Below are 13,744 nucleotides of genomic sequence, written 5' to 3'. Positions count from 1 at the left end.
TTTTAAATCTTTTTTAAGGCCTCTCACCTGAAGCCTTTGCCCTCTAGTTTTAGGCTCCTCTACCCTAAGAAAAAGACCTTGGCTATTCAGCCTTACCATGACCCTAATGATTTTTATAAACCTTTATAAGGTCACACCCCTCAGCCTCCGACATTCCAGGGGAAGATAGCCCCAGCCCATTCAGCCTCTCTCTATAGCTTAAACACTACAATCCCGGCAACATCCTTATGAATCTTTTCTGCACCCTTTCAAGTTTAACCAGTCTCTTTCCTATAGCAGGGAGACCAGAATTGAATACAGATTCCAAAAGTGGCCTCATCAATGTCCTGTACAGCCACAACATGATACCCCAACACTCATACTCAACGTTCTGACCAATGAAGGCAAGTGTGCCAAACTCTTTCGACACCATCCTACCTTCCTGTGGCTCCACTTTCAAGGGACAATGCACCTGAAATCCTAAGTCTCACTGCTCGGCAACACTCCTCAATTATATAAGTCCTGCCCTGGTTTGTCTTATCAAAAAGTGAAACACCTTACATTTATCTAAATTAAGCTCTGTCAGCCCACTGTATAAAATTTATTAACTCATTACTAATAGATGCAGTGAGGTGTCTCAAAATGCTCCTAGACTGTTGGGGGCAAGGTGAAAAGTGAGTAAAGGCAGGACATGACTCAATTATGTTGCATCTCTGCTCCCAGGTAAGGACTGATAGTCTACAATTCCCAGGGCACTGGGTCTTGCCTAGGTTCAGGTCCCTGAGGGTAGTGGAGGAAACTACTCCCCAAAGGCTCCATGTCAATGTCCTCGACAGGGAAATTGTTACTTGCCGGAACAGGAAAGTTTCACCTCACTGGGCGTTGTATGTATATTGCAATATCAGTGAAGTGGTAAAAATTCCATCAGAATGTTTTTATATTTGATCTTGTGTTGTCAACATAGCTGGCAAAGCTAGTATTTACATCCATTCCCAAGTGCCCTTCAGTTCTTTAAACCATCCCAATCCACAGTAACAACTTTAGCGAAATTTCACCGTTTCCACATTTCCCCTTTTGGAAAGATGTTTTGATCCCAGCGACTGCTTCTATAATTAGCTTTGAGGTTCAGATTCCCTTACGCCTGTCCCAGATGATGTTTCAAGATTCACGGAGGGGTAGCGCACTGGAAATTGAGACTCACTATTCCTGGAATGATCACAAAAGTTAAAAGATTTTATAAAATGTGTGCAAAAATTCACTAATTTACCCAAATATCAGACCAAGTTTGACAGAAAACTTGGAGTAATTTCTGTACATAGCAAGAATGATTATATATGACACACAAATAGATTCTAGCTGCAGATAAACAATTATGAATCACCTACATGTGATTCTACTATTTAAAATGCTACGCCTCTTATAGAACTCCCCTCTACATGTAAATATTCTTTTTTACATATGGATGGAGGGAAAGACTGGGAAGGCAGCTCAGTGGTTGCTGTACAAAGAGTTCCCTGAAATCATCCTTTTGGATTGACCTCCATTCTTCAGTCACTTTCATCAGTGTGCAAGACACATATAGCAAATGGTTCACGCTTATGACGTCTTTGATTTACTAGATTAAAAAAAACACAATTTACAGAATTTGACAGAGGAAATAAACTATCTTTTTTCAGGCTTTTTTCAAAAACGCATAACAAAAAAGGCAGTTCCATTCTTCTTGGAGGGCTGATGGCTTCTAACCAGTCACATGATCAAGCTGTTCAGCTATCTGGGAGCCAATCACGTGGTTGTTGGTAGGCAGAAGGCCTTTGTCATCGGCAGCTGGTCTCACTGCTCCACAGACCAATCAGCTACATGTCGCTGGCCAAAACTCCCTTTGTCCACAGCTCCTGTCAACATGCAGTTATTCACCTACTGCTTAACAAATAGCAGTATGCATAACACTAATAATGGGTACCAGGCAAGTTGCTTTTAAAAAGTGTAGCAATTCCTTGGTTTTTAAAAAACACAATAAAATAGAAAGACACAGTCTTCATACTTGCAGTTAGTTTTCCCTCAAGTCGGCCCATATTTACAGGAATTCAAACAAAATTACAAGCAGTAGTCAGCCATGTCCCACTGTGGAGTGCACTTGACAACTTGGCACGTGACTTCAAAGGACTTACTGCACAGATTTTATTCAACAGGCTAACATGAACTGTCCTGCCCACTGTGTTAACCCAATAGTATTATATCACCCTCGAGGAACAGATTATCCAGAAACAGATCCTCACTCACTCATATCACTCACCAGGTGTTCTGGAGACAAAAGGAGTGACCATTTTGTGGAACACTGCTCACCCTAACTCCAACTGCTATCTGACATCGGAAAACCAAGACCCACAGGATCTGATTTAAAACGCAGTCCGAACATTCATCTCGCCACCCTGTCTCATACAATAAAATAAAGCAGCAAGCTACAGATATTGGAATGTTAAAACATATGTATGTGGTCAGCCAAGTCTGTACTGCAGCCAGCAAATTCCAAGCACTGAACTATCATTCCACTAAAAACACATCTAATGTCCTGCCACTTTTTCAGCACTGTCTATACCCACCAACCAACCTGCTCCATATCGGCACCCTCTCCCACAGGCCATCTCAACATTCTTTTTATCCTTGAAAATTGTTTCGATGGTTCTAAAAAATTGTAGCAAGAAATGGTGCTTAAATTCCTAAGCAACTTCCTTGTCAGTTAATTTAAAATAATATGATAATACAGTAAAAGTTCAGTTATAATATCCACTAACCTGGTGGTCTCTTGAACATTACCATTACAAACGTATATATGTATTCATCTGACGCTTGCCCTACATCCAGTGAAACCAGTCCCATTTTGCACTGCACAGATCACATTGAGCACCATCTCTTGGGTTTTCTCAGCTGCACATATAATTTTTAAATGTGCACAAACAATAGCAATTCCTTTTTGTGAATCACAGGAGCGTCCCACTGTACTGTACCATTTTGACATTGTTGCAACAAGGTGAGGAGGGGTACTTCTCTCTCTGATAGAAACATAGTCATCCAATATCTACTGTGGCAGCAAGGACTCAATTCTTAAGGTTTTCTTGAGTAGAAAGAAAGTGGAATTTTCTTATCTATTAATTCCAAGACAATGTAATAAGTTTGTAACAACTGGTGTGGACGCACACAAACACAAAACGTAAATAGGAGAGTCCCAGTAGGATACTGAAGAAAGATGAAAGAAATGTACGGCTTAGGGTGTCATTATAGGATAAGGTTTTAACCTGAAACCACAGTTGTTTAATTGGTGTCTGGGGTCATTAGCCTTAGTGAAGATTTCTGTTGGCCTTTGATGTCTGATGTTACTTTTTAATTTGTTGCGTTGCTGTGCATTCTCCTTCTGGAGAATCCGAGAAAGCATTTTTTCCAATTCTCTGGTCCCAATTCTGTGTCAAAAGTCCAACTCCCCTATCTGTAAAAACTTGTATTTCTTGAAACACAAGTTGGGGGTTTGTGTATTTCTCTGCTTAAGGTCATTGTTTCAAAGCTTGACAATCGCGAAGGATTCCTTGCATCTCCAGTAAAGTGAAACTGCTGAAACAGATGAAAACAAAATCGAAATAGGAGATAGAAATCTCTTCATGCCCGACTAGGTGGACGAGTTTCAGGGTTCGGTTTTAGACCACCCCCATAAAAATATTAGCTTTAATTCAGACAATTTTGTTTCTTCTATATAAAGCTGGGTCTAATGTGTGGTCAGGTGATTGCTGCAGCCATTTCAAGCCAGTGATTTGTCCTTTTTTATAAACCGTTTCAATCTATAAAATTTCCCAAAGTTAAAACCAGACCGTGGAATTCGAAAAGCACTCGTGACTGTTTTATATCATCACCTGCGATCTATGTTACCAACGTTCTCCTGCTGTATGTAGGCTCTGCCCCTTTATGGCAGTGAAATACTTGGGTCAGGATTTAAACTCCAGTACGTGCTGTTAGCTGAGTTAGTGAAAGTGTGAAACTAATTCCAGGGTCTCTGATATATGGGAGAAAACAAACATATTTCATCGAGTGGCTCTTAATGGTTACAAAGTGAGTAACATACCACTGTATATCTGTGTAATTGTTAGTAAAAAGAGTACGGACCTGGTTGCTGGTCCTGGCCAGTGAGTTACACATTAACACGATACTTTGCTGGGGATAATGACGCACATTTTGTTTCACCCGCAAGACATGTAAAAGTATTTAGATGAGTACTTCAAATGGCATAGCGTGCAAGGATCTGGGCCAACTGCAAGAAAATGGGTTTAGTACAGATAGCTGATTGATGACAGGCCCAGATACAATGGGCCAAAGGACATTTCACCATGCTTTAAAACTGTATGACTCACGTTGCAATACTGTAAATACAATTGTTATAGATCACACATCAATTATTGATGGGAGATATAAAGCTTTATCAGTTCATCAGTTCCATTGGTAACTTGCTGTTGTGCCAAGAGTTTTAATGGACAATATACTGTTACATAACTGTCACGAAACAATCTTATTAAGTGACCAAACTTAATAGGCAATCATTAGTTATGCGGCTGACCTCTTTAAGATGTACAGCTATAGAAGCCAGCTCGACAACCTGATACGAAACCCATCAAGGAAATATTCGCCAGCATTGCAGGACCTTACTGCAACAGCGAGATGCAACAGCTCAGAGGTGTAATAAAGAGCACGAGATACAAAAACGTAACTACGTGGGTGTCAGAAGGAATCTCAGAAACATTAATTAAGCTCGAAGGTTAAATACAGAGAGTATTGCTGAGTTTGGTGTCACTGCTACTGTTCAGGAGTCTACTGATACAGCTGGACACTTGGTTTCTGCGTGAAGCCTCCAGATCAGATAAGCTGGTACAGGTGTTCCACTTTGAGGGAAAGGTGCTGTTTGATGTAGAACACAAATAGATGTATAGTACTGACGGGCAGCTACACTTGGAGATAACCCAGGACCTGCCAGTCTGTGTGGCACAACCACAATACCACATCTGCTAGCCTCACATTGGGATCTTGCTATTCCAGTGCATTAATGTCTCCCATCCCCTAACAAGCCATAGCAGAGAGTCTGGTGAGTATTATCCTGTGCTGCTCCCCTTAATGAAGGTCCCATTGCTCCACTGACCAATGTGTTATGACCCCCTCCCGTCTATGCTCCCGAGAGAACATGTAAAATGTGTTACCTGCTTTATCGTGTACTATAGAAAAAAGGAGCCGCTTTGAAACGTGTGAATGTTGAGAGATGTTGCTGAGTTCACCAATAAACCCTGTTGTATTTTTACCTAGAAATGAGGAGAACACAGTTAGCACAGAGATGGAGTATACTGGAAATATGTCCTCAGACTAGGGAGGAAGCCAGTTCATCGATATCCCTGTCTCCACTTTGCAGGATGTGACAGAGTATCTAGTTTTCCCAAAAGATTAAATTACAACTACTTCCTGCAACTCCCCTTTGCCAAGCTCCATCCTGTTTTTTGCTCAGCAATCATGGTCATTTCTTCATGAAAGGAGATGCAGAGGGGGCTGGGAGAGGGGGGGGGGGGCTGGGAGAGGGGGCAGGAGAAAGGTTGGGAAAGTGGGGATGGAGAGCAGATGGGGTGGGACGGGAAGAGAGCAGCAGAGACAGGGTGGCGAGAGAGAGAGGAGGTGGCAAGAGAGGGGGGTGCGAGGGGAGGAGAGACAGAGGTGGGAGCTATAGACACTGGTACAATAGATAGCTACACTGACAAGGGACATGGGGTTCCAGCACTGGCAGGATAGATACACTGCTGGAGAATGGAGCAGTGTAACAGTAAGGGAGAATATGTTATATACATTTTGTAGGATATACAGAAACAGGCCATTTGACCCAACCAGACCATGTGAGTGCTCAAACTCCACTTGAGTATTGTCCCATCTGTCATCTAAATCTGCCATCATAATCCTTTATTCCCTTTTCTTCATAGACTCCACTAACTCCCTCTGAAACTTACACTCCCTGTGGCAGCAAACCCCCCTCTTTAACTGCTCTGGGTAAGAAACTTTCCCCTGATGGCCCTTTTGGAACTCTTGGTGACTCTCTGACATTAATGGTTATTCTAGATGTTCTCTCGGTCCTAAGTGGAGAAGTATTCTCTATATCCACTGTATCAAAATCTTTCATAATTTCGAACGCCTTCATTAGGACACCTTACTCTTTCCTTTGAAAGAAGAGACTCAGCTGGTCATTTCTTTCCCACGGGTGTGTCCAAGCATTTCTGGGATCAACCTGCATCCTCTCCGATTCCTCTAGATCCTTTTCACAAATGCAGATAACTACACCTGCAAACAATACTCCCAGTATGGTCAGGCCAGTGTTTAATACAGGTGTAGTGCAACTTCCTCATCAACTCTCTTCATTTCGAGAAAACCCACTGCTTGGTTTATAGCTTTTTGGCCTTGCCAATTTGTGGAGCAATTTTATAGACTGGTTTATTTGTATTTGAAGATCCCTTTGCTCCTCTCGCCTTTCGAGACTTGCACTTTCCAAGTCATAAGTGGCTTCATTTCATTTAAATGTGCCGACTGACATTTAACAATGTTGAACTTCATCTGCTAATTATTTACTCATTCTACAATTTCATCATGTTATGCTAAATTGTTGCAGTCATCCACTGAATTGGCTAGCACTCCCAATTTAATGTCATCTACTAATTTAGAACTTGTGTTTTTGATTCCAAAGTCCAAACTATTACTGTCAATTGAAAACAGCAGTAATCCTACCCTCATTACTGTCAATAAAAAGCCTTTATTCCCACCCTATGCTTTTGTCTTAAAGTCAGCTCGCGAATCCTACTCCCTGACTCCAGAATCTCTGACCTTATTCATTCAGGCAATCCCCAGCTCCTTACTGAAGGCCACTTGCAAACCCAGAAAAATTACATTCACTGCTTTGCCATTGCCTCCAAAAATAAAAATTCAGCAAGTTTGGTCAAAGAAAAACTTTCCCTTTTGACATTCATGCAGAGTTTCACTGTTATAGTTTTCATTTGTGTGTTTTTCCATATGCTCCTGCGATTGCATTATTTTCCTCCCACTGACAGTCAACTGACTAGTCCGTAATTTCCTGATTGTTTTCTGGCCCCTTTGCTAAATAAAAGCGAACCACCAGTCTCTGGGTCTATGGACAAACATATGGACGCACATGGAATAAGGTTAAAAATCACACAACACCAGGTTATAGTCCAACAGGTTTAATTGGAAGCACACTAGCTTTCGGAGCAATGCTCCTTCATCAGGTGATTGTGGAGGGCTTGATCGTAACACAGAATTTATAGCAAAAATTTGCAGTGTGATGTAACTGAAATTATACATTGAAAAATTGATTGTCTGTTAAGCCTTTCATCTGTTGGAATACAGTGATAGTTTCACTTCTTTCATGTGTAAATCACAAAACCCTTCTTTTTAAAGTTGCATTCTCGGGTTAGAAGTGTATTCCAACTGATGTGTGATTTTTAACATTGTACACCCCAGTCCAACACCGGCATCTCCAAATCATACATGGAATAACGTAGGTTAGATGGGCTTCAGATTGTTATGACAGGTCAGCGCAACATCGAGGGCTGAAGGGCCTGTACTGCGCTGTAATGTTCAATACCTTTTCTGAATAAACAGTAAATACGTGGATTAATGTCTTTGCTACCTGATCTATACATTTTTTCAAAATGTGAATGTATTGCATCCAGACCGGGGTTTTATCTTCAAGTGTGTCAATTAAATCAATATAACCCTTATTGTTGTTAAATCTTAAATACACTTTTCGCTCTTCTCATCAGGATGTGGTGGAGGCTGGTATAATTGCAACATTTAAGAGGCATTTGGATGGGTATATGAATAGGAAGGGTTTAGAGGGATATGGGCTGGGTGCTGGCAGTGGGACTAGATTGGGTTGGGATATCTGGTCAGCATGGACGGGTTGGACTGAAGGGTCTGTTTCCATGCTGCACATCTCTATGACTCTATATCAACTTGTTCTGCCTCCCTGTTTAAATGAATTATTTGCTATTTATGTCACCTCAATACCATTATCTGTGGTATTATCCTGACTTTAGTGGGTCTATTCCCATCATAGTCAAATATTTTATATCAATAAAAAAATGCTATTTTGACTTGTTCTTTGGCGATTTACTTTTGACATTCCTCTTTATCATCAAAATTTTTTAAAAATTCTCCCAATCTCTTAGCCTGCTTTCCTTCGCTCTCTATGTACTTTATGTTTACCTCCTTCTGAAGCCTTCATTCCTCCCTTTTGTCTATTTTTATGCCAAGGGGCCCAGCTAGAATGGAGTCTTTTTTCTCTTCTTAAAGTGGGATATATTTTCTCCCAAACTCTGTTTAACTTTATTAAAAAAAAATTTCCCATTGCTGGTCACCAATTTTGCTGCACTTTTATTTCCACCAAGTTCTTCTGTCAATCCCTCACAATCAGCTTTGGTCCAGTCTGTCGACTTGATCTTTGTTACAGTACATGAGCTTTCTTTGCAAACCACACAATAAGCTACGCATGCCTCAGTATGCATGTGACCTGTACTATAACCTATATTAAGCATGTGTTAGGAGCTCAAACTGCAATATGTGTAAACCTTAAAAAATGACATCTATCACAACGACCATGTCAAGGTGGTATAGCTTGGAAACATTTCTGGGTGTAATGCCTTTAACCTGGAATGTCATCTAGCCCTAAAAGGATAAAAGGCAGGGAAATAGTTCTGTTGAGGACAGAGGTTGGAGAGGAAGGCAGTCATCGAGAAGGTGTAGTCCAGGCAGGAATCCCATTTACTGTCTTGTTCATCATCACACCTAAAGACAACTACAGTGAATGAACAGGCCTCAATTGCTTTCAATTCTGGTCTGTGGGTCTGGTTAAATGATGTATAAGGAGGGGATAGTGTAGGGGAGACAAACTGCCTTCATCTGAATACCTGGCCATGAACATCCCGACTGACTGCTTTCACATCATGTAAGCAGTAATGTAATCACCTCCGCAAACAACAGTGTCTCATAAACAGGATCAAGACAAAACAGGCAGGACCCAGACTCCTACCTCACATTCTCCTGATTCCAGGCTGAAAACATTGAGAGGGATTCTCAGGTTTAGTGATCTGCAAATTAATTTGTAATGAGCTCTATCACCTTTGGGGATTAGAAAGGGTTCTGAGGTGGGTCAGTGTGCACCAGACAACAGACTTGGACACCTACAATGACCTGGTTTAGAAGTGAAGGAACAGGCTCCATACCCAACTGCTCCAGAGTTATGTACCAACAGGCTGATTAGAAATGTCTATCCTGGAGACAGAATCTATCTACTAACTTTACAATGATTATGAGACTAGAAGGAATGAATATTGAGATCACTCTCTGTGCACAGTTATAGTACCACAGTGACAGCAGCTGTATTTCTTGCCAAGTGTTTGACTTATTGAAGGGCAGCTGCATGCCGCCATATTCCCTCCCTCAGAGGAAATGAACTCCGCCCACTGACCCCCAAAGGGAGCGACCCAGCTCTCACTTTGGTGCAGTCCTTACCATCACCCTAAAGTAATGATTTCTACAAGCTATTTACAAACTTATTCTCCCTGTTTAAAAACCAAAAGAACAGTGGATGCCAGTTCTCAGGAAGGGTCACCGAGAAATCTGTAGTTTCTCTTCACAGATGCTGCTAGACCTGCTGAACTTTTCCAGCAATTTCTGTCTTTATTCTCTCTGTTTTCTCATTAATAGACATTACCATTATGTCATGGAGATGTACAACATGGAAACACACCCTTGGGTCCAACTCGTCCATGCTGGCCAGATATCAAATCTAGTCCCATTTGACAGTATTTGGTCCATATCCCTCTAAATCCTTCCTATTCATATATCCACTCAGATGCTTTTTAAATTCTGTAATTGTACCAGCCTCCATCACTTCCTTTGGCAGCTCAATCCATACACTCACTACCCTCTGCGTGAAAACATTGCCCCTTAAGTCTCTTTTATATCTTTCCCTTCTCACCCTAAACCTATGCTCTCTAGTTCTGGACTCCCCAACCTCAGGGAAAAGGATTTGTCCATTTACCCTATCCATGGCCCTCATGGTTTTGTAAACCTCTATAAGGTCACCACTCAGCCGCCGATGCTCCAGGGAAAACAGCCCCAGCCTGATCAGCCCCTCTCTGTAGCTCAAATCCTCCAACCCTGGCAACATCCTTGTAAATCTTTTCTGAACCCTTTCAAGTTTCACTACATCTTTCAGATAGGAAGGAGCCAGAATTGCACGCAATATTCCAACAGTGGCCTAACCAATGTCCTGTACAGCCACAACATGACCTCCCAACTCCTGTACTCAATACTCTGACCAATAAAGGAAAGCATACCAAACACCTTCTTTACTACCTGCGACTCCACTTTCAAGGAGCTATGAACCTGCACTCCAAGGTCTCTTTGTTCAGCAACACTCTCTACGATCTTACCATTAAGTGTATAAGTCCTGCTAAGGTTTGCTTTCCCAAAATGCAGCACCTCGCATTTATCTGAATTAAACTCCATCTGCCATTTCTCAGCCCACTGGCCCATCTGGTCAAGATCCTGTTGTAATCTGAGGTGACCCTCTTTGCTGACCACTACACCTCCAATTTTGGTGTCATCTGCAAACTATCTGTACCTCTTATGCTCGCATCCAAATAATTTATGTAAATGACAAAAAGTAGAGGACCCAGCACCGATCCTTGTGGCACTCCACTGCTCACAGGCCTCCAGTCTGAAAAACAAACCTCCACCACCATCCTCTGTCTTTTACCCTTGAGCCAGTTCTGTATCCAATTGGCTAGTTCTCCCTGTATTTCATGAGATCTAACCTTGCTAACCAGTCTCCCATGGGGAACCTTGTCGAATGCCTTACTGAAGTTCATATAGATCACATCTACTGCTCTGCCCTCATCAATCCTCTTTGTTACTTCTTCAATAAACTCAATCATGTTCACGAGACATGATTTTCCACGCACAAAACCATGTGGACTATCCCTGATCAATCCTTGCCTTTCCAAATATATGTACATCTTGGCCCCTAGGATTCCCTCCAACAACTTGCCCATCACTGACATCAGGCTCACTGGTCTTTAGTTCCCTGGCTTGTCCTTACCACCTTTCTTAAACAGTGGCACCATGTTTGCCAACCTCCAGTCTTCTGGCACCTCACCTGTGACTATTGATGATACAATTCTCTCAGTAAGAGGCCCAGCAATCACTTCTCTAGCTTCCCACAGAGTTCTAGATTACACCTGATCAAGTCCTGGGGATTTATCCAGTTTTGTGCATTTCAAGACATCCAGCACTTCCTCCTCTGTTAATATGGACATCTTCCAAGATGTCACCATCTATTTCCCCACATTCTATATCTTCCATATCCTTCTCCACTGTAAATGCTGATGCAAAATACTCATTTAGTATCTCCCCCATCTCCTGCGGCTCCACACATAGTCTGCCTTACTGATCTTTGAGGGGTCGAGGGTATGTTGCTGATTAGCAAGTCAGGCAGCATCTGAAGAGCAGGAAAATCAATTTTTCGGGCATAAGCTTGTGGGCTGGTGCTGAGAGATAAATGGGAGCAGGGTGGAAGGTAGCTGGGAAAGCAATAGGTAGATGAAGGTGATTAGTCAGAGGGGGTAGTGATGGACAGGTCCAGAGGGCGGAGCCGAGTTGGAGGCTTGGGACTGGGATAATGTGGGGGGAGGGGAAATGATGAAGCTGTTGAAATCTACATTTATCCCAGGGTCCCAAAGCAGAATACGAGGCGTTCTTCCTCCAGGCGTCGGATGGTAACGGTTTGGCAGTGGAGAAGGCCCAGGACCTGCATGTCCCTGAGGGAGTGGGAGGGGGAGTTGAAGTGTTCAGCCACGGGGCGGTGGGGTTGGTAGGTGTGGGTGTCCCAGAGAGGTTCGCTGAAACGATTCGCAAGAAGGTGTCCTATCTCCCCGATGCAGGGGAGACCACACCGGGTGCAACAGATGCTGTAGATGACATTGGGAGAGGTACACTCTGACGGATGTGAAAGGATCCATTGTGGCCTTGGATAGAGGTGAGGGGAGTAGCGTGGGTGCAGGTTTTGCATGTGCTGCGGTGCCAGGAGTGGGATGTGGGCTTGTGGGGGGCAAGGACCTGACGAGGGAGTTGCAGAGGGAATGGCCCCTCTGGAACACTTATAGGGATAGGGAGGAAAATATATCTCTGGTGGTGGGGTTCATTAGAAAGTAATGGAAGTGGCGGAGGATGATACAATGTCTGCAGAGGTAGAGTGGAAGGTGAAGACCAGGGGGGGTTCTGTCCTTGTTGCATTGGGAGGGGTGGGTTCAAGGGCAGTGGGGCGTGAAGTGGAGGAAATGCACTGGAGGGCATCGTCAACTACGTGGGAAGGGAACTTGTGATCCTGGAAGGAGGAGGCCATCTGGGGCTTTCTAAGGTGGAATTGGTCATCCTGGGAACAGATGTGGCAGAGGCAGATGGATTGGAATTAAGGGATAGCGTTTTTACAAGAGGTAGGGTGGGAGGAGGGTAGTCCAGGTAGCTGTGGGAGTCGGTGGGCTTGTAATAGACGTCTATGGTTAGTCAGTCGCCAGAGACGGTGATGGAGAGGTCCAGGAAGGGGAGGGAGGTGTCCGACATGGTCCAGGTGAATTTGAGGTCGGGGTGGAAGGTGTTGGTAAAGTTGATGAACTGTTCAACCTCCTCGTGGGAGCACAAGGTGGTGCCGATGCAGTCATTGATGTAGCAGAGGAACAGGTGAGGAGTGGTGCCGGTATAACTGCTGAAGATGGACTGTTCCACGTACCCGACAAACAGACAGGCATAGGTGGGTCTCATGTGGGTGCCCATGGCTACCTCTTTCGCCTGTGCCTCTGCCACATCTGTTCTCTGATTCTTCTCTACACCTCACCTTCCACCACACCAACCTCCGCTTACACCGCATCATCCTTTGCCACTTCCGCCTCCTCCAGATGGATTCCGCCTCCTCCAGATGGATCCCACCACCAAAGATATACTTCCCTCCCTGTCCCTAACAGTGTTCCAGAGAGACCATTCCCTTCACAGCTTCCTCGTCAGGTCTACGCCGCCACAAAACCACATCCAACTCTTGACACCATTCCCTGCCACCGCAACACGTGCAAAACCTGTGCCCATGCCACTCCCCTCACCTGCGTCCAAGGCCCCAAAAGGTCCTTCCACAGCCGTCAGAAATTTACCTGTACCTCTACTAATGTCATCTACTGCATCCGTTGCACCTGATATGTTCTCCTCTACATTGGGGAGACAGGACATCTTCTTGCGGATCGTTTCAGAGAATATCTCTGGAACACCTGCACCCATCAACCCCACCACCCAGTGACTGAGCACTTCAAATCCTCCTCCCATGTGCAGGTCCTGGGCCTTCTCCACTGCCAAACTGTTACCACCCGACACCTGGAGGAAGAACGCCTCATATTCTGCCTTGGGACCCTGCAACCACACGGAATAAATGCAGATTTCAACAGCTTCCTCATTTCTCCTCGCACACATTATTGCAGTGCCAAGCCTCCAACTCGGCACCACCCTCTAGACCTGTCCATCACTGCCCTGCTCTGACATATCACCTTCTCCCTCACCTTCACCTTCATCCCCCAACCCCCCCAACCCACCCCACCCCCCCCAATTTATCTCTCAGGCCCACCTGCAAGCCTCATTCCTG

At 43.8% G+C, this 13,744-nt stretch overlaps 1 protein-coding gene across 9 annotated transcripts in view; it reads right to left on the bottom strand.

Moving 5' to 3' along the window:
• Positions 1-13,744, bottom strand: part of gtf2ird1 (GTF2I repeat domain containing 1) — a 215,490-nt gene that overhangs the window by 125,798 nt on the left and 75,948 nt on the right. For 8 of the 9 annotated variants that reach the window (XM_060847791.1, XM_060847794.1, XM_060847796.1 and 5 more), the window contains one exon: positions 5,211-5,309. The exons of the other annotated variant lie outside the window; for it this stretch is intronic. In XM_060847791.1, the coding sequence (XP_060703774.1) occupies positions 5,211-5,309 (99 nt within the window). The remainder of the gene's footprint in view (positions 1-5,210; positions 5,310-13,744) is intronic. 9 annotated transcript variants of the gene reach the window in all.

The sequence above is a fragment of the Hemiscyllium ocellatum genome, chromosome 31 (genome assembly GCF_020745735.1).
Source record: "Hemiscyllium ocellatum isolate sHemOce1 chromosome 31, sHemOce1.pat.X.cur, whole genome shotgun sequence".
In the NCBI taxonomy this organism is placed as follows: domain Eukaryota; kingdom Metazoa; phylum Chordata; class Chondrichthyes; order Orectolobiformes; family Hemiscylliidae; genus Hemiscyllium; species Hemiscyllium ocellatum.
Note: the sequence above shows the minus strand (reverse complement) of the source record. Positions and strands in the feature narration are given on the sequence as shown.